This window comes from Pezoporus wallicus, unplaced genomic scaffold (assembly GCF_028554395.1).
Source record: "Pezoporus wallicus isolate ANWC-B61680 ecotype Strahan unplaced genomic scaffold, APGP_CSIRO_Pwel_v1 scaffold_2584, whole genome shotgun sequence".
NCBI lineage: Eukaryota > Metazoa > Chordata > Aves > Psittaciformes > Psittacidae > Pezoporus > Pezoporus wallicus.
Genome location: NW_026642851.1, coordinates 3,844,688 through 3,872,611, shown reverse-complemented (window position 1 = coordinate 3,872,611; position 27,924 = coordinate 3,844,688). Strand labels below are relative to the sequence as shown.

The window sequence follows — 27,924 nt, the reverse complement described above, 5'->3', positions numbered from 1 at the left end:
TATATTATATATTACTATATATTATTATATATGATATATACTTTATATATTATATATATATTATATTTTCTATTTTTATATATTTATATTTTTATATTATATATATTTTATATATATATAAATTATAATAATAACAATCATAAAGCACTGAAGAAGCTACTGTGCGGTGATTTTTTTTTTACTACTGGTAGTCTTTAAGAACACTAGACAAATAATCAGCAGAAGGCATGTCATTGATAGTAGGTATCAATGTTAATTATTTTTTGAGCTCCTTTCTGTTTTTAATTCTGCATCTTAGCTTTTATTAGTTAAATATGAGTCCTTGTAGTCTTCCAGTGAAGTTAATACATTGTTATTTTCGTGTATCAGGAATTGAAAAAAAAATGTTGGTTTATTTTACTACTTAAAACCTAAAATTATATAAAATAAATCCTTCTAGTTTTTTTTGTTGGTTTTGTTGTTTTTTTTTTTAGTAATTGATTATTTCTGTGTTACAGACCTCTGGAGAGCTCTACCACCAGTAATATTCTGGTGGCATCCCACACATACCTTACATTTTAATTTCAGTAATAAACTAGCATTGTCTGAGTCCCTCTGAGGTGAAACCTGACTATCTCAACTTGCACTAGAGACTGTACAATCTAATTAAACTTTTTCTCAGTCTCTTTAATAATGTGGGTGTTAACCAATTATTTTAATTCCTCTTAAAATGAGAACCTCTGATCTATACAGCCTAAATTGAAAAACCAACCAAAGAGATCACTGATCCAGTATCTGGCCATTTGGAAAGTGATGATTGCCACAAGTCTGAGTCTTAAAAATAGATTTTTTCTTAACTAGCAGTATGCAGCTTTATATTAATGTAGTCATATTGATAGAAATACATATATGAAATATTTAAAACCAGAAACTTGGGGTGAGCAATTCTGGAAAAATAAAAAATAAAAATTGAAGTTGAAATGAAGAGACAGTAATTGCAGATATCTTTATAATATGTATAGTTTCATAATATAAGAAATAGCTAAGAAATGGTGAATAAGAGGAATCTAGAATCAAACTTGAGTGGTAAACAGAGCCAAAACTGGAAAGTTAAAAAGGCCTATTCGTTTTGTCGTGGTTTACTGCTTCAAGCAAAGAGGAATATTACCCATGGAAGCATCATTTTTCTTTTTTGTGCTTGCAGTCTGACCTGTAATTTTCCCCGTAAAATTTTTATTAATCTTATGATCATGCATAGACAGCATTGGGAGGCATGGCAAAAAACAGTCACTCAGCCCGTGTGAAGAGAGGTCTACCGCAGGATGCTAAAGCTTTTCAAGAAAGTGTTTGCATTGCTTTTTTCTTGCCCTGAGCATGGCATTTTTCTGTAGCCCAACGCACCACCATAGCAAAGGCTCTGGTGCCAGCTCAGCTTGTGTAGGTACGTCTGTACCATCCACAGCCAGTCCTGTGCCAGTATTAGCTGGCACAGTAGGGTACTCCACGTAGGATGGTTGTATTGTGGATTGTCATCCTCCCTGCTGTGTACGTCTTCTGCTTACGTAGTCCTCGAGCGAGGATGTTCACTCACCATGAGCTTATGGGGTGTCTGCTATGCTCTAAAGAGAAACCTTTTATTTATTTATTTATTTATGTGTTTATTTATTTTTCTCTTTTGTATTTGTTGATATAATGGTCAGTGTTGTGGAAAACTAATGATTTAGCAAGTTAAAGTGCGCACACACTTCTGCATGGGCACATCTGTTACAACTTGCTCAGCTTGTAAAAATTGTCCCAACCCTGTTAATTTTGGGGACTGTAAGTCCAGCACAGTTTACACAAGCTGATAATGCTGCTAGGTTTTTGATCATACTAAGTAGGAATTCCTACTAAATTTTGAGATGTCACTCTTTTGTTAAAGTAATCTCACTAAGTTGTTTAATGTCTCTTTAACCTGACTAAGAACGCCGGGCTTACACAATTAGGAAGGTAGACAGTGAATGAGGAAGAGGATATACTGGCATCTTTAGAAAACGGGATTTTGTTGAAGATCTCTTAGTTCATACAGCAATTCTTTCTGCAACAGTGTGTCTCACTCATCAGAGTCACAGACCAGATTGTTCTCTGTGCAACAAACAGAGACTTTGTATCAGTAAATAAATATGTATTTTCTAATAGCAACCAAAAATCAGAAAGCTGTGCATTCCCTTTCCTCTCTGGAGCTTTCAGGTAGGTTTGTATATTTAAATGCACTTCCCCACCAGCCAATCTCCTTTTTCTATACAGTATTCATGTATTTTGAAGTATATTTATCTTTGTTGACAGTGTGAGACAAATCGAAGGCACTAGAAACATCTGTTAGCAAAATTGTTTTCATTAGAGGTGTCTTGTGGGGTGTTTTTTTTTCTTTCTTGAATCCCTAATATATATCTTTCCCCTGCTGCTCAGCCCAGCTGGTGCTGTTGCCTTCTGCTGTTTTTCTGGAAGTTGCTTAGGTATCACTCAGAGGTAGCTTGTAGAGTGTTTTTTGTTAGCATCGCTAACACTACATTGTCTCATAGGTGAGAAAGATTGAATTACAGAAATACATAGAAATACTGGAAAATGAGAGCCAAAAGCGCGACACTTGAAAATATCAGCAACACAAAATGAGTTTAAGCTGTGGTGCAGTAATCTGCAGAGTGCTTAGGTTGGAGGATATGTGCCATTTAAATAGAATTAACTTTTCTTTGTCCTCCTGTCACTTCAGATATTCCTACTGCCTGTGCTTTTATTGGTAAATTATATTATCGGTTTAAGAATTTGTTGGTGACAAAAGAGAAAGTATTTTAGTCAGTGAAACTGCTAGGGCATAAATAATGTGCGCTCTCCTTTGAGCAGAGAGGAATGGCTCGCAACAGCCTTGCTGCCTCAGCGGAGCAGCACAATCTGTCTGCTGCGTGATGGCATTGCCGGCAGCCAAATACTCCTGTTTTTGTTTTAATGGAAGGGTTCTTTCACAGTGCTGGTTTTACATGATGGGAATGCGGTTGGAAATGCTTCCTGTTCCATTCACAAGCCCCAGGCTCTCCGTGCATTTCAGCTTCAAAAATGACAGCTGAAACCAATTAGGAAGAATTATGGGACAACTAAGTCACATGGAGATTTATCATGACCGAGGAAGAGGAGGGCAAGAGAATGTATTGCATGGGAAGTAGAAGTGACTAATTTAATTAACAGAGAATGACAGTCACATTATTATTATGGAAAAGGGCTGGCAAAGTAAAGCTCATTTCATGTCACTGGCTGTGCTTTTGAAAGGAGGCGTCCTGCCCTTTGTCTGAACACGTTTGTGTTTGGTAGCAGAATCGCCGATTTCTGAGCAAGATAGTTGAACAAAATAGTTGATGTTAAAGCGAAGCACTGAGCATATCTGTGGACATTCGCAGCTTGTGGGTTACTCATCTATTCATAATTAGAATTCCTTCTTCAAAGGAAGAAGGGAGGAGTTTGATCCATCAACATTTGTCTCTATTTTTTTTTCTGTTTGCATACACTCTTTCTCTTCCAGAAGTAGGATGCAATGTATATAAACGTTGCTTCAGCTGTATAAATATCAGCCTGGATTCTTTTCCCTTCAGCAGATGCTTATACAGGATATGCTCACAAACATAAACATGCAAGTGTCTGCTAACATAAACCAGAGTCTTGATGAATAGAAAAGACCTTCATACACTTACACACTGCCACAAGTTTAAAGCAAAACCTCAGTTAATTTCTTCATGTGATCCTGGAGACAGTATTTCATAAGATAAATGAAAGTTACTGTGGTATTGTCATGGTGGTTGATGGTGTAGGGGAGAAGTGAGAGGAAAATGTGAGAGAGCCTGAGTAAGCCTGCATTTTCCTTTTTCTTTTTTGCACTATGCCTTTTTTTTTCTTGTTCCTTGACCCAGAAACTTGATTTCACTTAATCCTTGTACAACTCTGTTGATTCTTATTCTTTGAGCGGTTATGTTGGGTAAGTAACTTAATCTCTCCCTCATTTTCATGTACCTGTAGTTGTGATACTTGTCTTCATCACAGGGAGGAAAAAAAGATCTGAAAACAATTGAAATTCATTGACGTTTGGGTCAAAAATGGGCACTGGTCAGTGTGCTTCTAAAATTGTCTGAAAAAGGAGAATGGTTGAACTAGCATAGCTGAGCATGAGTTTTCTATTCCCTGTTCTAGGAGGCACTGTGCAGTCTGTTCTAACTGGAACTTGTGCAATCTACCTCAAGAAGGGTCAGATATTTTCTCCTGGAGGTCTAGTTACTTGAGATGTGCATTGAAGAAAGGGTTTTTGTTTAAATTTGTTAACAGAAGGTAGCACAAAGGTTTGACAGAGACTTCTTAAAGATGTGTAGCTGTGGGTGCCAGAACCCTGAAGTCAAGTCACAGCCCTAGAGCAGTGATCTGTGGCACAATTTAGTAAAATACAAGAAGAAATAAGATGCCAAAGTCAGCTTCAGGTTGCCTATACTTAGTTTTAATTCCAGCCAAAATGGCCAAGATATCTTAAACCTATAGCTGGAAGACCCTTATTGTGAACATTCAAGCCTTACAGCAGGGGCTTGGAATCTGGGAATGGGTGTTTTGGCTCTGAGTGGCACGTGAGCTATTATTTTGAAAATTGCCCCAGATTTGGTCAAGGAAAAAGCCTCAGAAAAATTGGCATTTATACGTAAGATCTATGTCTTTGAAGATTCCCTCTTTCCTCTCAAAGACTTGGCTGTAGCCTTCCACTTGTGAAAGATTGTAGAAAGACTGTATCCCTGGAGGAAGTGAAATTGTTTCTAGCGGAGGCATTAGTAGTAGGAGAGATTGAATTGTTTGCTTAAAGCATAACAGATTTTGCACAAAACATTGCTGTGCTAGTGAGATCAAAGTCAAGTTCATAAAATTAGGGGACATTAAGACAAAAGGTGGCCTATGCAGTCTCGTTTTGCCATCCTTGTGGAAGAGCCTGTTGCACAGCTCTGCAGAGTGTGTGTTGAGGACACGGGGTAGTTGCTGAACTTTTTAATTTTTTCTGGATGTTGGAATTAGGGCATCTTTTGGGGCTCCTGCTGCATTCAAAGTATTGATTCAAGATAAGATAGGTAGTACTGCTGTAGAGAGCTGGGTTCCATCCCTGCTATGCTGGGAATTGTCATCACCATTGCAAATTGCTGTCATCACAATTCAGATATGACCAAGTTCTGCTATTCAGCATGAGATTCTCAGCCTCCCTTGCAAAAGCATTATACACTTACAGCTTGTCGTGGTTTAAACCTGGTCAGGCAACTCGTTCACTCACTCCCCCCCTTCTTGCCCTCCCCCTACTCCCAGAGGGACGGAGAGGAGAATCGAAAAGAATGCAACTCCCACGGGTTGAGATAAGAACCGTTTAGTAACTAAGGTATAACACAAATCACTACTGCTACCACCAATAATAATAATGATAAAGGAAATAACAAGGGAAGAGAATACAACACCTCGGCACCAGCCAACCAATAACTCGCCCCCCCCCAGCCCGACCAAGCACTGACTGATACCTCCTCCAACCCTGCAGACTCCCAGCCCTTCCGGCTAACTCCCAGTTACATCCTGGGCATGCCGTGCTGTGGTATGGAATACCTCTTTGGTCAGTTTGGGTCAGGTGTCCTGTCTCTGCTTCCTCCCACCTTCCCCTCCTCCCTGGCAGAGCATGAGGCTCACAAAGTCCTTGGCCAAACCAAAACATCATTGTTATCAGCTCCGTTCCCAGGCCGAAAGTCAAAACACTGCACTGCACCAGCTACCAAGAAGGAGAAAAATGACTTCTACTGCTGAACCCAGGACACAGCTGTAACTGAACTCTGTCAAAACACAGAAGGCAAAATAGTGCCAAATACTCTGAAAAGTCAAACCCAAAGTGTTTTAAATGGAGTTGCCCAAATCAGTGATACTTGAGCCTTTTTTTCTGTTTCTTCAATTCCCTACCTGATAAAAGGAAATAATCCCCTGGACTGCTATGAAAATATTTTATGTTTGTGAAGCATGTGAATAGCGAAGCAATAAGCATGGCAGGAAAGCCTGTGAGATTAATATTTCTGCCTTCAAAGTAGTAAATAAGCCAGAGACTGCAAGTTGTGTGAAAATGAGGGGAAAAAACCAACAGAACAACCCAGAATAACAGCACAGCTGTTCTGTAATCAAGTACCTCCTAGTCTGTTCAGGGAGGATATCTAATCCTGTGAGGGGAAAAAAGTATGTGATCACATTAAAAAGTTATCATGATACACATTTATTGAGCAAACAAATAAAAGGTTGGATAAACCCCATTAATTCTGGACTTTCCTAGCTTATGAGTTGTTCACTGTGGTAACTTGATTTACCTCTATTGATTTCGTGTAGCTGTTAAGAACAGACGAGTGATAATAGGTTATTTTTACATATAGGTGTGGGTAAACTGGTGGACTGATAAAATAAGGATTTAATGGGATTTTTAACTGAAACTAAATAGCATATATTCTGTCATCATGAGATTACTTGTGATTTGTATGTGTTGAGGATTAACAGTATGGCTGATAGAGTTGTTAAAAGCTAGCTCAAAGAAGAATTGGTCTACCTGGGTGTGTGAAAGGTATTTTGCAATTTCTTGGAAGTCTCTGTACTGCATTCCCAGTGTATCCTGCTTCCCTGTGAGGTGTCCTCACCCTCTAAGACAGCAGAGAAAGTACTGTAAAAGGTGTGTTGGTTGGTTTGCGTGTTGCCTTCCTTCGTTGCTTCAGCATAGTTTCATGTTACCGCAATATGCAATTGTATCTTGAATTTTCCTTTAAGATATGTATTTTATTAGATCAAGGTGGTACCCACAGCAGAGACCCTAGTGTCAGAGTATGTCATCCTGTATCTGCAGCCACTGTTCCACTTGGAAAAGCATGTTGCCTGCTGCCTCGAAATGCAACATGAAGAAAAAAACTCTGTTCATCTATATGGTACCAATTTCATGAAGTACTGTTAGAAAACTGCTTTCATCAGGCTTGCTCTCTGTTTTCTTTTTTAATGCTTTCCTGAAACTTGCATTCATGCTGTGTTCTTCACTGTCAGTTGCGCACACAAGCACTAGAGCTGGCACTTGCCTGCTATAAGGGAATACAGGTTAGAAATAGCTGTCCCTGCAGCGCTGCCAGCTTTCTTGGATTTACTAATATTTAATTCAATGTGCGTTGAGTCCCTGCCTTGGGAAAAGAAGAGCAGCTGAGTCTGCCTTTGCTTTACTGCTACGTTTTTGTTTTTTTTTTAAAGTGAGGAACAATGTATTGAAACTTTGTAAGTTGCTTTCCCAGTTGGTACCATGGTGTTCAGTTGCTTTTATGAAAAAGACTATAACTTAGTTTTATGGGGGCAAATTCTTGAAAGATTTGTACAGAAAACACTTTCCATTTCTGTTTGCTGTCTGAATGAAGATTTGGTAGAGATTTCTTTGTGTCTGTAGCATTTGTATGGGGAAAAATTAGATGCCAAAAGACTGCTGCACAACTGACTCTGTAAGGTTTCCAGGATTCTGTAGAAATTGCTGTTTACATGGAATTTTAGGCAGATATTAGCAACTGGATTTTGAAGGAGGGAACTACTGATGCAGAAGGTTAAACCAAGCTACCAGTCATCCCGACCCTTGGGGTAGGAAGAGGTGAATGATGCATAACATACGATCATGGCTGATATTCATGTATGGAGAAAATGCATCCAAATAATAAATGAAATATAAGTGCAAAAAAATGGGGGTATCCTCACAATTCATTGAAAGTATATTAGAAATAAAAAGATGGCTTACTGCTGGTCCTGGTGATGTGACTCTGAAGAGGATGTTCTTAGAAAGCTTTTGGTGAATAGAAAGGTACAGCTAGCAGGCAGCTGGGGTGATGGGGCTTCTGGGATGGGACCTTCAGAAGTAGCATTGGTTTTATCTTCTTTGTCCTTATGTTGGCTGACTAGTTGCGAATCGTAGAAATCAGTCGAAGGTCAGGAGGCAGTTAAGTTTCCCAGCTACCAGGTTATCTGTCACCAACAAAGGCTGGAAGAGTGAATTATGGGGAAATGATAATCCTCCTCCTTCAGCCAGCTCACATGAGGGAGTGTGTGTTGCTTGGGCCACAATGGGTGCGTCTGAGGAAGGGACAGCACTGCCCTGTTCACTCTGCTGGGCTTTCTAAAGTGACATTTAAGGCTTTTCTTTAATCTTCTCCCAAGCACTGCAGGTGCTATCACTATTCAAAGATTTGTATTTAAGTTAAAAAAGAGAATTTGTTATTCCGCCAGACTGCCACTTTTTTTCAGTAATAGAAAACCCATTAAAATGGGGAAATCCCCCAAACTTCTTATTTGACACTAGCCATTCATTACCTGTAATAATGGTATTTCAGCTGATACTTTGCTGGAGGCAGACTCTTGTGCTGGGATTAGTACTCAAAGTCTGTTAGTTTTTCCAAAGAAATAGCAAGGTTAGCAGATGACTTTGTTTCCTTGGTGTAGATAAAGTAAAAGACAAAATTAGGTAATGCACTGATGCATACTGAAGGATGACAGGTCCATTTTTTGGCATGGTTTATTGATAGTCCCAGAAAACTTACTCAGAGAATAGAAGAGGAATACGTACCTGAAGTGGCTAAAGAATTTACAGAAACTAGGAATAAGTCTTCAGTTTAAACACAGACTTTATGCAAAACACAATTCACTGACAGCAGCTGTTCAGTGGCAGAAGTGTATTTCTTCATTTTCTCAGTAAATGCATTCACTAATGTGTTAACTGTAAATTGAAGTATTGCTTGCTTGCTGTAGCTTGTGTTTTGGTAGAAGCTCTGTTGTGTTGTATTTAGTATGGTTTGCCTGTTTGATCTTGCTCTCTGCCCTTCTGGTACTTATGCTGCTTTCGGTGACTGAAGCGATTTCCTGCATTCAGGGCACTCGCTCTCTTAGAGCCATGTAAGAATTCCTGGAAGAAACCTGTGCTAGTGCACAACCTAATCAACCAGTGCATCTTACGTCATTGCAGTGTCAGGTGTACATGCACAGTCTGGTTTTGTAGCTTATGACTTCAGAAAAGTTTGTACAGAAGAGTTGTAGCCAGCACAAATTTTGTGTCTTAGGAGACATGGACTTTCCTATATATCCATGTAATTCTGCAAAAGAGCATTAGGGAATGGCCCCTGGACTGGGAAATGTTCCACAGAGAAATCATTCCGCTATGTCAAAGGTAGCTTTTGTCCAAAACTCGCACCTTGAAAACTGCCTATATTTTTAGTTCAGCTGTTCTGTATGTGTGAGGTAGGTATTGCCAAGTAGCTTTTGAAGGAATGCTGGATGATTTTTACCAGATGTGTTCAGAAACCAGGTGTGGAAGGCAGAGTCAGTCTCTGAGTTTTTGGTGGTTAATCTAGTGCATATTTTTCTTTGCTTATTCTGAACATAATTCCAGAAGCTGAGTTGTGGAAACAAATCAGAGAAGCAACATGCCACTTTGCTGAAAGCATGCTGCTGACTAGTAGGAAAATGAAGAAATGCAAGAGAAAATCCAGAGAAAATAAGTGTTTCCACAGTAAAAGCAATAAATACTTAATTAAAAGTAACATTAATCTGTACATTGCGATCCTGCTTATTTTCTGAAGAGATTTGTGGTATATTTGCAGGGAATATAGGCAACCATGAACTGAAAATGTACAGATTTGAGTCTTCTGTGAAGCTGTTTTCTAAATGATCTGTAATTAATAGCTATACATGTGCATAATACATGCTTCTTTTTGAGCTGGGAAGTATAATTCAGTACTCGTGATACGCAATGCCTTTCAGATTTATTTTCTAGACCATTAAGCCATCGTAATCTAGAATAACTATAAAATTATATTTAAAATGCAGTGGTTTAATGTGAATAATGAGAACAGCATTTGAGGTTCTCCCTTTCAGTTTTCCCTACAGATATTACCTTTATGCAGTTAGGGTGATACTGTCCTTACAAGGTACAAAATAATCCTAAAATTCAGGTGATTAGTTTACCATATACATGATGCTAGGGAAAAACACTAATATACTTTTGGTGGACATTCATATCAGTCAAATTACCAAGACTGTTAAGCAAAGTGGAGTGTATAGTGCAATTGCGAGTGTGCACGTGTGGCTGAAAAATCTTATTTTCCATTTGTTCTGTCCACACCTAAGTAGAAGGATATTTATTGCTGCAGTCATACAGATATTAATACCCTTTTTTCCATCTGGCTTTCTTTTAGCACACTGATTTATGTCAGTACATGGACAAACACCCTGGAGGGCTTCATCCAGAAAATGTGAAGGTAAGAGTCAAAAAGAGCACACATTCAAGGCAAAAGCAGTAACAGTAACTTGGTGTTGAATGTCATGCCAGTTATTTCATAGAAACTGATTATTAGCTAAAGGGAAAATGATTAGGGTAGGAACCATATTAATTTTTTTCTTTAAAAATAATTGAAAAGTAAAGTACTTGAATATTCCCACAGAAGAAGTTGTGAAGTCTGTAAAATTGATGGAGAGACAGAATATGAGAGTAAATGCTGTTACAGTGTTGATAGCCCCTCCATTCAAACATTTGTTTTTAAGACAATACTTCCCCAGAACCCTTAAGTAAACATGCTTTAGGCTGTCAGTACTAGCTCTTCAGTGAGGTAAGTCATTGTAGGTTTACTGAGTTAGAGGGACTTGTAATGAATTGTATTAGCTGTGAGTGTACTGCTTTTTATATGGGCATACAAAATCTTCCCTAATCTTTTTTCTCACTTAATTTTGATGAAGCATTTTCATAGCTGATCTCACTTCTAAAGAAAAAGTTTCCTTCGGAGGTAGATAGCAAGAATCAACATGCAGGAAGGAGGGAGTTTATTAGCAGGATTTAATGGAAAGATAGATTGATCCAGTTACTTTCTGGGAAGTCAGCCAAATGATTTTAGCATCAAGTGGAAGCCAGTCAGACATGCAGAATGTGTTGTGTGTGTACAGATCACCCCAGTGATATTTGTTACACTTGTCTTGCACTTTGACATCAGTCCCATTGTTCTACTTTGGAGGTGTTTAAATTTTCACTTGTCATACTGACAAATTTATTCTAGTATTTAGTTTCTTGAAATTGAAAAGTTTGTGGAAAAAAAATCAGTCTTTCCTGGAAAACTCAGAAGGCCAGTTTGATTTAAGAAAATGTTTGAAAAAAACCCAAAAGAATGTATTTTTTTTTCCAGTAGCACATCAACTAATTTTGTAATGTAGATTGGTTAATATTCTGTGTTCTTTCACTGAAAAGTGGCATCTAAAGCGTATGAAATTAGATGAGAATTGTTACCATCTTAAAAAAAAACGTTATTCCTTACTTTATATATTTGGCCAAACTAAAAATAAAAAATCTTTTTGAAAATATGTGATGTGTGTGCTGCAAGGTAGCATCCTTGTAATGTATGGCTATAACTGGCATGTTTTGGTCCATGGAAAGAGAAAGCCCATGAGTTTTCTCCCAGGGACTGCTGTACAGTGCCTCTGTCACTGTGGCACTTCGAAGGTGGGTGAGGTGGACCTGCTTTTCAACCAGTAAAACTCTTGAGCTTTCTTCACTGCTCAGTTTCATGAGCAGAGTTTCATGTGCTGAAAGTGCTTGTTAAAGCAATGGGTTTGTGTTTTATTTCCCTGTGTGGATACTTTTGCATTTGGCTCATGAGGTTTGGGATAAGTTAACAGTAGCTTTGATAGTTCCTCGTGCAGCTTCAGATTTGTAAGACCTACTCCAAGGCTGCAGTGCTGTACAGCTCGAGATCTAATACACAGTAGTTACTGTAGCTGTAATTGCTCCCCACTGAGAAGACATAGGAATTCACGTAACTACTTTTTCTTGGTCACATAAGGGCTCAGTGAGCTTGTCTTTGAGGATAATCAGCGTACGTGGATAATAAGGCTGACTAATGCGTCATTCCTCTAAATCCTGAGATACCTGTCTTTTAAAAGAGGAGCAGCAGCATTATTCCTTCAAATTTTGCTGCGTGTATTCCTGCGGCTATCTTTATCATCTAACAAAGGTGTTCAGCAACATTTCCAAAGCCCATGGGCACATTAGAAATATTTCTTTGAGTGGAGAGTCCTGATGTACTGTTAGCTCAGGATTTTCAAAGTTAATAAAAAGGAAACTGGAAAAAAGGGAAAAACATTGGGAACTTGGAGCAGATTAAACTACCTTTCTACCATGAGTAATCCCATTGGACAATTAATTTTTTTTTTCTTTTTCCTGTTAAATAGTATTAATGAAAATTGTTTATATGTTTTTAGTAGACTTTCTTGCCAGGCCAGCAGCAAGGGCTAGCCTTAATTCATGCAATAATTATTAAACCCAAGCATAATGATTTGAGCTCTTAGCACTTTAAAGCTGAATCAGCCTGCATGGGGTTTTCAGTGCAGTACCTCTGTCAAAACTATAAAATACCTGCTTAGCCAAACAGAGTGATTTCTTCACCTGGGAGGACAGGAACTGTAGAGAGAAGGTAACCCAGCTGTACATGCTAACAATGCCCACACCTTCACCAGCATGCAAAACTAAAAACTTGAGCTCCCCTCTTCTTAGGAGAAGATAAGATGGTTGCTAACATAGTATCTTAATGCTTTGCTGCACTGAACTCAGTTTATCAACTTATGTAATTGGTTCTGAGACTTTGCCACTGATTTTTAGCTTCTGAACAGTTGTCTATCTGGATTTTTAAGGGTTGAGCTGATCCATGTTAATTAGCCTTCTCTCCCTGCCAGACCCTTCTTGCTAGAGGTCCTTCAGGAATTTCACATTTAGTCAGACTTTTAGACAGTGTTTGTTCAGAATCACTCGTTGTGTGATATCTAAATCTGTTTTATAAAACATCCAGGTGAGCAGTTATATTCCAGTAGCAATAAATTAGTCTTGGCTTTCTGGGGCTAACCTGTGGGATTAAGCTGTTGATGCTCTCCCAATATGACAAAAGGCCCCCAGCCTTTTGAATTTGTTCTCAAGGAAAGTATTGCCTACTGGTAGATACTTCTTTCTGTCTTGTTGCCAGTTATTATAAATATAAAACCATGAAATCATACATCTTTCTTTTTCCGAAGATTATTACACAGTAATTCATGTAAAACTGTACTTTATAGGAATGAAGAAGCAAAACCTTTATTTACATATGTTTTGCTTTCTATAGGACATCTTCAGCCTAATTATATTTCTGAATTTTCTCTGTATTTACAAGCTAAAGACAATGCTTGTTCCCTCAGGCTTACTTTTAGATCAAGTATCTTAAATAGAATAAAATGCAAATTACTTTGATGGACACCCATATTGCTGTCCCTTTGGGTATTGTGTTTGACATTGCCTTTGTGGTTTCAGATAGGCTATTTGCTGTCACTTATGTTTTAAATAAAGACTAAGCAGATTATTGTAAGGATGTGGAATTTATAAAGAAACTGGCAGTTTTTAGAGTCTTGGGACAGTATGTTTAAGCAGACAAAAAACATTGCTTCCTAAAGTATTAGATTTAGCGTTTTTAGTGGTATGTATGTATTCACACATAATGATTTCAAAATTTTGTAATTCATGTGTGGAGGCACAAGTCTTAGAAATAACATCAGGTCTTGAACTCTTCAAAGAATATGTGTGTGAGGCTGAGATGTTGTTTCTAAAATACCTATCCCTGAGTATGTTATAACAAGTATCCTGGTGACACAAATGTGGTTAGGTACCTGCAACATCTTTATCAGCTGTCAGGGAAATTGACAGTAAGTTTCAATCCATAGGTTCTCTAAACTGTGATAGCTCCAGACACACAGTCGTATACATCTTTGGTAACTAAGAAGTCTTTATATCTACCATTTATTTCTAAGCATCATTTAATACAGTGTGTACAATATTATAATTCAACATCAGGAGAGAAAAAGTAATTGGTAAATAAGTCCCTATTTAGTAGGCACAGCCTCATCTCCTCTCTGGTTTTGAAGACATATTACTCAGTTTTTCCAAAACAGAAGGCAAGCAGTAATTCTTCAGTATGTGGCCCCACATATAATTACGTTTCTGTTGGAAGTTGCTGCTGCAGCCTTGTATTTGGTTGGAGCTAAAAGTTGATTTATAGGTGTATGCCATGTGGCGCTTGCCAAGTTGCAAGATGTGCAGTGGCAGACTGAGGTACAAGTCTTGCTCCTGACTCTCCCTGTGTTGTTCCTCCTGGCCTGGACTACTGTACTGAAGTCTGTACTCTTGGCTTTCTTTCCTGCCGATGTTGCTGCCTTTAGAGACAGTTCATACCTCTTGGACTCAGTTAAAACATCTGGATTGCTTCCTACATCAGGAACTCTAATGTGTCACAGCAGCTAACTGATTCTGCCAGTGATTTTTATTTATTTTTTTTTTAGAACCATAGAATTATTTAGGTTGTAAAAGACCTTTAAGATCATTGAGTCCAACCATTAACCAAGCCCTACCAAGTCCACCATTTCAGCATCAATTAAATTGACTTACAGAAGCTGATGCTTTGTGTCTAATGCAGTTGCAACAACAAGCTTTCTCAGTCAGCATTTTGCCTCACAAAGCTTGCATATGTCCTCTCTACCCTATCCTCCCCATTTTGGTTTGAGTGTATATTATTTTAGTAAGATTCCACCACTATCCCATGGAAAAGAGTTGGAGTTTGTCTTGGAAATGGGCATTTACTCTCAGTTACAATGAAAACACCAGAGGTCAGACAGAGAGACGCTCTGGAACCCAGTTTGTTGCATTTTTCTATTTTGCCAGCAAAACAGAGAATCAGTTGCCTACAAAAAAAAAAAAAAAAATTACCATTTCTTGGCATTTTTGATGCGTCTTTCAACATATGTTTAGTTTCTTAACACCGCAGCTTCTGCATAGTATGGTGATGTTATGTTTTGAAGTTCTGCATAACATGATATTCTTATGCAGAAGATATGATGATCTTCATTCTGATTTGTGTTCCCTTCTGCCTGGTAAAGGACCACCTCCAACAGCTTTTTGACTTAGCTTCTTTGTTCTCCTGAGCCTTTGTTTGCAGCTGTCCATAAATGGTTCTTGTTTTGTAAATTCATAATTTATATTTAAATATCTTTTTTGTGTGCATTTCAGCAAGTCCTGTGAAAATGTAACTGCTCTTAACTTCTTTTAACCTTTGAAGTATCATCTTTATTTTAACCTCATCTTTTAATTCATATGACTACATTCCAGTAATGAAAGTCAATTCATCTTTATGTTTTGATGCATTTATTTGACTGTTGAGTTAATTTTCTTTAACTCCTCTTGCTTGGTAGAACAAGTGGAGCACAGGCTTGCTTCTTTCATGCCTGTGTTGCTTGTTTGCATTCCTGCCTTAAAAAGAAATCTATTAATGAAAGCTGATTTGCTTTTTAATTAGTGGTGATGCATTGAAATAGCTGTGGCCTTTTGGGAAAAGCATCCTCATTTTTTTTCCTCTGTGCCTTTTTTTCTCCTACTTGCAGTGTTAGATGTGATATCAATTTGTGTGAGCATTTGGCTTCAAAAAAACATCTTTGACAAAATAAAAAGACACAGCTTCTGACCCACTGTTCCTCAATCCGTGTAACATCAGCCTGAATGACAGCAGGTTGTCAACCAGACAAAAAACTGTCTCTGTCTCTTAATCACTCTCAAAGTCTTCCACTTCAGGCAACTTGGAAGGCTTCCATCGTCTACTGTGACCAGAGGGAGAAGAAATTTCCAGTTTGTTCTTATTCCACCTAATATCGCTACTCTGATATGTTTTTCTCCCTGGGCACCTCTTCTCTTCCTGGGGCCAAAAAGTGATAAGAAGGAGTGGGCAGACTCTCTTGTTGAAGTTTGCATGGAGGAAACATGAATATTCAACCTTCTTCTAGGAGCCTTTAAGACTAAAGCTCTTGCTCATCTCAGTTCTGAGCCTTCCTTGCTCCTAGGGAGCAGGGCACAACAGCCTTATGTGCATAACTGATAGATATTTTTGAAGCAAAATCTCAACCAGCTAAGCCCTACTCCCACCACAGTCTTTAAAAATGTGTTTTATCACTGTAATACGGAGACAGAGAAAATAGTTAGCTGTCAAGGTCACAGGTAAGGTATGTGGCAAAGTCTGGAGTTGAATTTGGGTATCCTAGGACAGGCCAATAATCTCTGTTAAAAAAAAAAAAGTCCAAGTTTCAGCAAAAACCTAACTAGTTTCAGTCCTAAAATTTCTACAAAAGTAGTTTAAAATACATGTAATTAATAGAAATTACTGAAACATAATGGGATGCTGTGACATTTTTCTGTGCTAAATGCTCAAGAGGAGATCAGTCAACTTTCTAGCACTCAGAGTTAAAAGCAACAACAAAAAAAACAAAACAAAAAAACCCAAACCAACAAACCCATCAGAAATCCCAAATCAGATATGATAAAAATATTGGATTTAATAAACCAAGGTTTTAATGCTAGCCTCCTAAACAAGATGAAATGCATGTTGAATGGAAAATGTTGAAATACAGCAAATGCTATATGTTATTTGATGTTATCTCTGGCACATAATCACTTGTGGTATCCATTTATTCCTCTCCATACTGCAGTATTGTACATTCTCTTTAACTAATGGTTGCAGTTTTTAAAGATGAGTCTGGTTTTGTCAGATGAACAATTTTGGCATTTAATGACTAATGTGAAAATTAATAATCTGAGTCAATGCCATAGGGTAGTTGTCATCAGATGTATTTTGTAAACATAAATGTTTATTATTGAACTGATTACAGATTTGGACAATCTGAAGCACAAAGGGTAGCGAAGTATTCAGAACATGGAAGGATTAGTCAATTCCAGTATTCCGTCCACGTGAGGCTTAAAATGCTTGAAGTGCAGCTGCTTGAACTTTGGCAGTAGCGGAGCATTGTACACTGGCTTTTGAGTAGCAGCTCCACTTTGTGTTAGTAAGACATAAAACCATATGCTTGTTAGTAAAGGGTACTATCTGAAAACTACGATAAAAAAGCTTTGGATTTTAGGTTACAGTTGTGTTATCCATGTAAGTCTCCCTGGTGTGCTTCTCGTTTCTTTCCATCCTGCAATTGTATAAATGTGGCAAGAGGTTCACATTCCCCTTTTTTATGGCAGATGTGTGTTGAATCATATGGCCAGTCCTGCATCCATATGTGACAAACATGTGATTATGTGATGTAGGGGAAGCTGTGGCACATGAGTGTGGCATGGCTTAACAGATTGCCAGTGTGTGACCTGAGATGTCTGACCAAAAGGTTGACTGCCATACTTAGGTACACAGGAATTGGGCAATTAAACCATGACAATATATGCGGCTATGGTGAATTTTCATATCTTATTTCATCTGTCACATTGACCTGCTGGAATGTGGAGAAAACACTCTTACTTTAAGGTGAATACCTACTGTCTTTTAGTTCTATTTGTTGTTATTAGAAGCAAATCTAACTAATGTCATGCTTTTAAAATCTCTCCTACTCACTGAAATTAGTGCTGCTGCTGCTGTAGAGTTGAATTAAAAATACAGTTCGACAAATATGCTAAGTAGGAAGCAATGCTGTTTAATGTGGTTGAGAAGTTGCTATTTTTCATTCCTCATTCAGTGAACAAGCAGGTGTACAGCAGACAGAATAATGTTATGCCAAATTAAGGTCGTCTTTTACACATGGCATTGAGAATTGATTATTTAAATTAGACTTTTTAGTTATCAGACATTAAATATGGCATCAGCATTTCACTCTACTTTATGTCAGTCTTGTCACTTAAAGTAATGATTTGATAATGTGCACAACTGTGATCAGTAAATGCGGAATCTTTATTAATGTGGTAAAATTCATGCTAGAAGAATGTTGCTTTCATATCAAGTGTGTGTGTGTGTATAATTTATTGTCTGTATGATCCGTATGGTTCACATACTGCAAACACCATGAAAATATTGTAGGGATGAAGAAACCATTTTTTTCATTGTCTTTAAAATTGGTGAGGCACCGGTTGCCGCTCTGACCTAGATCAGCCTGGAAATGAATTGGTGAAAGGTAGAAAAGGAGATTTAAATTTATTTTCACTTTTGCCGTTCAGGAAAATAAATCTGAAAGAGTCTTCCACTTATTGGACATTAGCAGACATCTATAACTGATCATAAGGAAGCGTCTTTATACTCAGTTAATTAAGCACACCTTCCTCGTTGCAAATAACTGCAGTAGTACCCAGAGGGGACAAAAAATGATTAAAAGAATATCAAAGAGAATAGAAGTGAACAAATGAACACTTTCCAGTCTCTTCCCTTTGCAGTTCTGCTGCAAGTGAGTAGAAACATCGGTATTTATTTATTTTTTTTAAGTATTTGTATGGTCGGCATTCCCAGTGGCTGTACTGTATGCATTTCTGTGTGACATTCTCTTTGGTAAGACTTGTGTAAGGAATGCAGGAGCAAGCTCGAAGCCTTTATAAATACATTTTGGAGTGAACTATTTTAAAATTCATTTGGAAAGAACTCAGTTGGTTCCAGAGAGGTCAGATAGGAGAGCCTTTTATTGAGATAAAGCTTATTATGAATCACAGTGATTCAAGTGGCTAACAATTTTTTTTATTCAGCCAGGTGATAAAAAAGATTGTGCTTGATGAGCTCCTTGCTTTTATGATAACATGTATTTACAGGTAGTTTTTTCTTTTAGTTTAATGACTTAAAACAAGTAGATTTAAATTCCCAAACAACCTAGTAAACCCAAATGTGGAGCATTGAGTTCAGTTGTGTCTATTTCCAAGGCTGTGAGATAGTACTGTGGGGATTTATTACCTCTTTTTCCTTTGTAAATAGCCAGTAATTCACAGAAGACAGTAACATCCTCTGGATGATAGGGAGAAGTACACTGGTTGCAAGCATGAGGTGAAGTGTCCTGGCTTGGGTTTCTTTTACCGCTGTTTTTAGATTTCATGGCCTATTAAGACAGAATATGATATCGACTGATGCTGAACACACACAAGGGAATTCAGATGATTGCATGATACCCAGATGGTGTGCTTTTATACATATAGGAAGCAGGAGCGTTTGTGTTATCGGTGATGAGTGATAATAAACCTTGTGCAGTATTGTATATTACTTTTCAAAAGTAACTATGCTAATACAGCAGTATGAGCTCGCTAAAGGATTGGCACATTAATCCAGTCTTGCTTTCAGCTTTCTTCTGAACTGATATGAACTCCTGGTCCACGTTATCTCAGCTCCATTTGCATTCTCTTGCTGCAGAAAGAGTGGAGCTAAGAACTTTGTGCATATTAAAGAGACTAAAAGATCCATGCAGCTTTCTACTTCTGTATCTAGGGCCAAATCCTTTATTCCCACAATACAACATGTGGTAAGGGAGCTCAGATGCAAGAAATAATTCAGAAATCCTCAGTGTCATCAGGGAAAGATGTAACTCCCCCCCCAGTGGGCCTCATTAGTTTGTCCTCTTGGGCAGCATCCTTCTTGTCACTGGGTTCCTTGATGCCCCGGACAGTGTGTGGAAATGTGTGTTTTCTGGATAATCTCTGTTAGGTGTGTTGTAAATTTTTACTCTTCATTTACCCCAGTGTCCTTTGCCAGAAATTCTCTACTATGTCTGGGAATGGAGGTGTCATGGAGTTATCTGAGCACTTCTGCACAGATCACCTGTATATGAACGTTAGACCTGTCAGAGCTTTCTGAACCTCAGTCAGAAAGTGTTAACTCCCGTCAGTCCCACCCATTATGTATGTTTTGGATGGCCTGTGACAGTCTAGCTTATAAGATCATTTGCATGAGAAGAGTTCAAGATCCAAGGTGACATTCAGAGGCTGTCAAGTTAAACATTCTGCTGCATACGACCTATCTTGCAGCTATTAGATGTGTGTGTATAATGGTCTTGGTTGTATAACAACCCAGGCTCATGAAAAACACCGTGAAGGCAGGGATGTTCATACAGGCAGCTGGTGAGTCTCTCAGAAAATCTAATTAAACAGGAATTTTTCAAATGTTGCCTATAACTCAAGTAGCTTTCCAGGCCTTATGCTATATAAAGACTGTGTAGGTGCTAATTTTTTTGTGGTGTTGAGGGCTTTCTCTTGTAAGTTTTAAGAACTGCTAATACTCTTTTAAAATCATGGTCCATGAATCTCGGCATGCTTTTGCTTGCATGTATTTTTCTTATTGACAAAGGAGAAAAATTCTTCATTAAAATATGTTGCTCATTAAAATGAGAGCTCTGGAACTGTTAGGGGAAAAAAGGTTTGGCTTTTTTTTTTTTTTTTTCATGGCTATAATAAATAAGGCCAGAAGGACAAGTATTCATTTTTGGGGTTGTATTTTTTTTTTGGTCTGAATGTAAAGCGTTGAGCCTCCTAATCTTAAGCCTTGCTGAAAACCCAACTTCTAGAGACAAATATCATTCCCTTTTTCTATCTTCTCCAGTTGTTATCACAATGACCCTTGTCATTTTGTGATTCTAATTTTAGCACCAAACCTCTGCTCTTACTAATAAACTACAAACCGTACACAAGTGATGTCCGAGTTTGTTTTTTGCAGGTTATTTCACACTTAGCCATGCAAATATGCAAGTTACTAACATAAGAGATCAAGAACCATGAATCTGTATTGTTTCTACCCTCCTAAACAACCCATTGAAATGCATATGGAGTTTGCCATTGACTCCTTTTAGAGTTGTCCTCTGGACATAGGGCTACCATCCTGTGGCCTTGGAAAAATGGCAGTTCAGCTGCTTGTTCAAAAAACCTTGCAGAAGCCCCAGGCTGAAGTTTCATGGTGATCAGAACTGAGCAAGGTGGAGGAAGGAGAAAGTAAGATCAGAGTACAACCATGTTAGGTGTTATACCGATTTCACATCACATATAAGGCTAAGAGGTGATGGTCCCTCATCTAGCATTCGTTTCTGGCCTTGTGAAGGTAATAGAGTGAGTCTTGAAGGGGAATAGGTTTCTTGGGTTTCTTTTCCCTGGCTTTCCTCAAAGACAGGGAAGGGAACTTGTCTGTGAGAAGGCAGAAGTGTTTCCTGAGGCATCAGAAACAGTTCTTTCCAATTTGTCTTTTCTTCTTGTGGAGTGGGGAACCACTGGGAATGGAGAGCCACTTTAACTGTTCTCTCTGCCCAGGCAATCCCAAAGGGCCTGTGTTTTGCAGAATGCTCTGCTGCTGGGCACTTAGCTTATGTTTTCACTTAAATCTTTTCCCATTTAGTATTACCAAATAAAAACAAAGGCAAAAAGGCAAAGAGAAAGTAACAAAACAATGGCTGAGTTTACCCTGTTTATTTCAGGGAGATTATTTTCCCCTTCTCTTTCATGATCTTCCTCCAAGGAGGAAACAATTGATATAGTGTATATAAGTGAATTAATTGACTTTTGTGGAAGTACTTGATGACTACAGCATATCTACAAGTTTGGAATAAAACTATGTTCCAAAGCTGTCCTCAAGAGTAGACGTTTATTATGTTTAGCTGTGAAATTGTTGTTTTTTTTTCCTTAGCGTGTCCTATCGAATCACTTCACTCTTTGCATTAAAGCTAAATGAAAGCCCACATTCATAAATATATTTCAAGTTATAAAGATTATGGTGCTGTAAGATAACATGATAATTGAAATTTCTTTGCATATTCAAAGATGATGTTTGAAGTTAAATACCACTGATTTCACCTAGTAAACTGGATATTTTCCTTGCCTTTCTATTAAAAAAATTACTATTTTGAAGTAATTTCTTAGAATTTAATTTGCATTTTATGGCTGTAATGAAAGCCATTTCTGCTTCCTGTCCTTATTAAAATAGTTTTTGTGTACCATGAATTCCATTTTAACCACAATTCAAAAAGGAATGTGCATGTTACTTATGACTTTCCTGCTATTCTTTCTTTTGTTTCTTTATTTTGCTCTTAGGTTTCCTCAGCACATTGTTAGACCCAGCCGTGGCAAGAAGGTGATTGATATGGCTCTTTGTGCCCTGGCTAAATAGCTAAACATACAGTGTATTGTGTCTGCACTCAGGGAAAAAATGAAATGCAATTAAATTCATTTCAACTTCAGTAACATGACATTTCTGTTTCTTTAATGTCAGCCTTTATTCTCCTTTATAATCAGATTTTGTAACCCTTTTTATAATGTCTCCTCGCTTCACCAGTCACTAAATAGGATGCTTGTCTTGCAAGTTAATTAGAAATACTCATGTGCTCGGGCTGACTTGTTCCAAATCTTTGGTGTGGTTTCCATATCTTCTGAGAGAGCGCATTTCACCAGCCACTGAGCTGTGAGGCATGAGGTCCATATACACTCCTGAATCCTGCGTATTTGGCTTTGCAACGTCTTGTTTTGTTCCCATTTGAAAACTGTAGTATTTCTTAACATATTTCAGTATGATGGGTCTGTATCTTAGTGGAGATTTTTCAAATCTGGAAAGAAAACTCCTAGGAAACATTTATTCACCCTTTGTATGGACAAAATCCATGAGGGTAACACAGCCTTTCACAGGGGGTGCCTTATAAGAATGCAGGACAATGATGGGAGAGGAGTTGAAAAGGGGAGGACAAAAGATCTCCATCATCCAGGTCTTTGTTCATAATTACAAATTACAACAACTACACATTGATACACTGTATCAATACTTGGCTCTATGGAAAGCATTTGCAGAGTCTAGTGAAGGGTTAGAAGAGACATGGGGGATGAGTTAGGTTGCTATCTAAATTTACCTTAGAGACTATTATAAATAGGTTTCAAAAGCCATCTTTAGATTCAGTGGGAATTATTATTTCCTGATGAAAAATACTTAAGCAACTCCCATTAAAAAAAACATTTGAAGGAGAAAACCTATCATACTCGCAGGTTTCCTGCACGTGTTATTGTTGTGTTATTAAATTCTTCTTTGCTTTAGCTCCAGTGTCCCATCCCCCAGCCTTATCTCCCCATCTCTATGCACTCTGTACTGTTGTATCCTATAATTAGTGAAGATACACATCTGTCTTCAGGCTACCACCTAATCTCTAAGGCCATATGGGTAAATGGAATATAATTATAATTTGGTAGAAATTGAGCCTTCTGCACATGGTTATATTGCTCTTGTTCTTTATAAAGCAGGCAGATTGCATCTATGATACAGCAGGGTTTGGAGGATGGGGTTAGTCCTTGCAAAATACATATTTTTAGGTGGAAATTTTGTTGTGTTAAACTTGGGTGGGAATTAACGCCGTTTTGGGAGGAATTCTGACACGATGTTACCACAATATGCAAGCACCCTGCATATTGTGAAGAAATCATACGTGGTTATATGCAAAATATTAACAGAGGTCATTTTTTGTCCCCCTCTTTTTCAGTTATTTTTATTTCAGTTGCTGCGAGGACTCTCTTACATCCACCAGCGTTACATTTTGCACAGGGACCTGAAACCACAGAATCTTCTGATCAGTGACACGGGGGAGTTAAAGCTGGCAGACTTTGGTAGGCAAGCAGTTAATTACTAGTCTCTTATAATGTTGTAGGAATGTTAGACAGATGGTTCCATTGATTTCTCTCTCCCCCCCCCCCCCCCCCCCCCCCCCCCCCCTTATTCCTTAGACACACCTTCTTCATTGTAGATAATTGCACATTTTTCTCCCGAGTGAAGAAATTGATTATGGTCAACAAAATGCTTGATTAAAAGGGAGCAAGTAAAAAACAAATATATACTTCAGTTCTCACAAGCAAGATAATGCTGAATGTATTTCAGTTTTATTTACCATGAGACCTCTGAAAAAAAAAGAAAGAAAAAAAAGAGAGAAGAGAGAGATCTAAGCAAATATAGACTATATGAAGAGCACAGTCACTTTATGGAATCAGCTCTAGGGTTGTGGAGATCTGGATTAACCTGCATGAAATGGTTATTGAAAGAGACTGAAGGATGCAAGAATAATTATTCCTTCAAGAATAAAGGACACTAGGATCACCCAGGGTGCTTTCAGTATTCCTTAGTCCCTTATGGGGAACCTTAAGTGGAGTACAATGCAAGGGAAAATTGTCCACTGAAATGTCAGCCTTTTTCTGGTTTTGAATTTTAATTTTTAAAGCTACTTTCTAGTTCCTGCAGTGGGGCAAGTACTGTTTCCTCTGGAAGCCATTGTGAATGCAGATGTGGAAAATGGCAATATTTTTTTTTAGTGCTTTCAACAAACTGCTGTAGGAATTCCTTTCCTGTAGGTCAACTTCTCAGCTACTGATTGCAGCAGAACTTCTGAAGTAAGCTGAAAATGTGACCTATTGGCTGTTATTTTAAATGTCCTTTATTTTTATGACTCCTATCCACATTGGGCTTCGCATTTCATGCAGCAGCAGTAATGAGGGAGCGTATGTGCTAATTGGCAATTTCACTGTTAATGTAGTCATGTTTTTTTGTCTTTTAATTAGCATTACTGCAATTAACAGCTCAGTGTGTATTTGCTATGCTGGAGAAAAGAACAGGAATTCAGGTGGACACAGTCCACAAGAGCTTGATTGGCCTTTGGCTTGTAAGGCAATTAGAGAAATAGTATTTGAAACAATTATTAACTGGTTTTAAATACCATCTTCTGTTGCTGTTTTTGAAAACTTGGAAGATACCAGAAGTGTTTTTAAGAATGCTTAAAGAAAGCATTCCTGCATGTTTCGTTTTACTATGAGATTTAATCTCTTAATGATTCACCTGTTTCATGTATCTGTGTTTTTGCAATGATATATGAGTTAGTCCTCTGTTAAAGGTGCTGTGCTGTTTGAGATGACTAGTTTTGATGTATCATTTATATGTACAAAACACTGTGAACTTATCTGACTCCCAAGCATCCCCTTATTACAAGTCCTTCAAGAGATTCTGATGATTGTGCTCTGGCTTTGGTCGATACTGAAAGATCTGTAGGTGATGTTGCAAACTCTTTTGTACATAAAATGTTTCATATGGTGTGGGGGTTTTGGTGGTGCTGCTGCTGCTAAAGTTTTTTCTGTTTGTTAAAAGTTTCTCCTGACCTAACAGAAACATCTGCGTAGATTCTCTTATACACTGGAAGAATATTATATATCTCAATTTATTTTTTTTTTTAAGTTAGATTTTCTTTCATGGCCCATGACCTCATAAAATTGAAAACCAGATGGGTTAAATTTCTCTTCAGAGAGCAAGATGAAAAATTAGAAGTGATGAGGTTAAAGTCTGAAAGGTTATGACCTCTTTCACTGGAGACAATAAGAAATAAGAGCACTCCCATGTGCTCTCTGCGTGCACCCCTGTGCATATTTACTTATTTAAAAGCTGTATTATTATAGCCCATCTTCCACCCTCCCAGTACCAAAGACTCTTCTTACAGTCCTGTTTCTCTTTATGTTTTTCTCCCATGAATGACTAATTTGCAATAATGTGCTTGGAAAGGAAGTTGGTTTAGATTGTATATTTGATTAATTGCATGAGGAGCAGTATGAAAATTAGGGGTGTTTTGCTTTCAAATGCTCTCAAGGCAGGAGAGAACCTATCAAGAAATCAGTTTCTGTCAGAGATAGGGTTGACTTTGCTAGCACAATAAATATAAAATCTTAGAGCAAAGGCCTTTTAGTCTCTAAGGACAAGACCTTCAGATTTTGGTTTCATAAGTTTAGGAAAAATCAACGGCACAGGCAAAGTTTTTCATTTGGTGTCAGGCTTATTTAATCTTCTCAGTGTAGAATATCAAATACTTAAAAGCAGGCTGTAGTGGATCATAGTTCTTGAATAAACAAGGTAAAAGAAAGGCTATTCATGCCTGCCAGTGCATTGCACTGCAGCTGAAGTGGAATCTTTGAATAACTGTGGGCATGTGTTTTTCTACAGCAGGGCTCCCAGACATAGATACTCCACTGTGTAGGAGTGTCTTTGTTCAGATGAACGGTGGTTTGCTTTTCTGTTCGTTGTGCTATAGCTGCTAGGAAGTGAACATTTATGAGAAGACTCAGTAGTCAAACTAAAAGGGAGACCAGAACATAGAGGCTTTGTCAAATTAAAAATGGATGAGCTATAAAAAATGGCTTTCTTGAGAAGATATAATAGGGGATACTACAACTTGAATAATTGTTGCTATGAAAAATAGTCCTTCAACTCCATTCCTGCATTCTGTTTTCAATCTAATTAAAATTCCAGAGGAAATTAAAGTGTATTAGGAATTCTCCTCATGAAATGAAGTGTAAGAATTATTTTTGATCCTGTGGTGTGAATTTAGCTGTCTATGGGTTTGTTTATATTCCCCTGCACATATGTCTGTCTTGAGTAGAAATAAAGTATTAAAAACCTTTAATGAGTAACACCATAAACAATTATAAACTTAAATGAATAAAGGCTTTTGCTTAATGCTAGTAACTGCATAAATTGGGCTGTGTATCTGTTCCTTAGCCTTTGGTTAGTAGTTTCTTCACTTTAATTTTTCTCTGCATTGTATACAGATCCATTTATTGGCCTTTGGATGTGTATGCTTCACTGACAGGACAAAGCCTTCAGCAGTTTGGCAGTTTGGATTAAGCAAGTTCTTTTTGTGTGGCTCTGTGACTCGGTATATACCATGCTTTTTTGGTTTTAGTGACTGGGTATTGGCATTTAGCTATTGTGTATGCTGTTATAAATCAAGATTGGCTAATCTTATGTTTGCATCCAGATTCTCAGACTTAATAACTCCAGCACAAGGTCCCTAAATAGCTGATAACAATCAGGTAGGAGATGGATCTCACCTTCCATGTGGGATTCCCAGGAAGGATTTACTCTTTTTATTTCTTGTTTCTTATTTTATGTCCCAAAACATCCACTAACAGCATAATATTCTGACTCTTCCAGGGACAGTGTGGACCTTTAATCTGATCACAGTATGCCTATTTTTATATATCCTTTAGTTAACACTTGTTATTATATATTTCTGGATAAAACATTCCCATAACTTTTGAGGGTAGGCATGCTGACATCACCTTTGGATGCATTGAGAAAATCCTCAGGGCATGGGTGTAGAGAGCAAAATATTTAAACTTGACTAGCTTGTGAGGCAGTGGTAGCATGTCTGAGGCTGAGAGAAACTGGCCAAATTAACAGTAGGTCCCTTGTCCAGCTTCACCTGTGAGCTGATGAGCCTGCTGCTGGAGATTTCAGGGGACTGCTTGTTTGTGAAACTTACCTGAAGCCATTTGTCTTTTCTGCTCTGGCTGCAAGAGAAGTGAACTGCACAGACAGGGCGAATGAAGTTTGAATATCTGTTTGGTCTCTGTTTTGGCTTGTGAAGTTACTGTAAGCGCATGGACCTTACGTCCTCACATCTGACTTTCTCTCTATGCCATGGCCCCAAGACACAATATATGACTATGCAGGCACCTGAGAGGCAGAACTGCAAAATACAATTTCAAAGTATGAAACAGCAGGTGTAGAAGGTATTGTTAGCTGGAGTATAATTTGCAAGGATAGGAAAAGTTGCTAATTGAGGTTTTTATTTTTGAGACTTGAATAGAAGTTCTCCCTTCTCCCTGTTCTCTACCCCAATTTTTTGTTAGCTTTGTTCCCTTAAAAAATATTCAAACTGCAGTAACAGTTTCAGTGAATTCTAGTGTCGCAAAGTGAATGAGAAAGAGCATCAGGAACTTGGTGCTTTAGTGATTTAGTGCTTGTTCTTGCAGTCAGAGTTGCTCTTTCTTGTTGGTGGGAGTGGGCTTTGGAGGGAAAAACAGCACGACAGTCTTAATGGAAGTGTCTTTGCTTTACTCTTCCAAATAACACTGACCTGAATCGTTTCCTGTCAGCTTTTTGTTGTCTTTGGGGATCTCCTTGGATGAGTAAGGAGCTACAGGAGGTCTGGATTATGGTGGAAGTCCTGCCTTAAGCTTTTGGAGTTCTGTTAATATAAAGCCCTCTGATGTAGTAAAAGAAAGAATCATGTAAGTGTGATTAAACCATTCATCCTTCT

At 38.0% G+C, this 27,924-nt stretch overlaps 1 protein-coding gene across 5 annotated transcripts in view; it reads left to right on the top strand.

The window, feature by feature from the left end:
* Positions 1-27,924, top strand: part of CDK14 (cyclin dependent kinase 14) — a 318,587-nt gene that overhangs the window by 142,060 nt on the left and 148,603 nt on the right. For all 5 annotated transcript variants that reach the window (XM_057432447.1, XM_057432444.1, XM_057432448.1 and 2 more), the window contains 2 exons: positions 10,248-10,310; positions 23,335-23,458. In XM_057432447.1, coding sequence (XP_057288430.1) covers positions 10,248-10,310; positions 23,335-23,458 — 187 coding nt within the window. The remainder of the gene's footprint in view (positions 1-10,247; positions 10,311-23,334; positions 23,459-27,924) is intronic.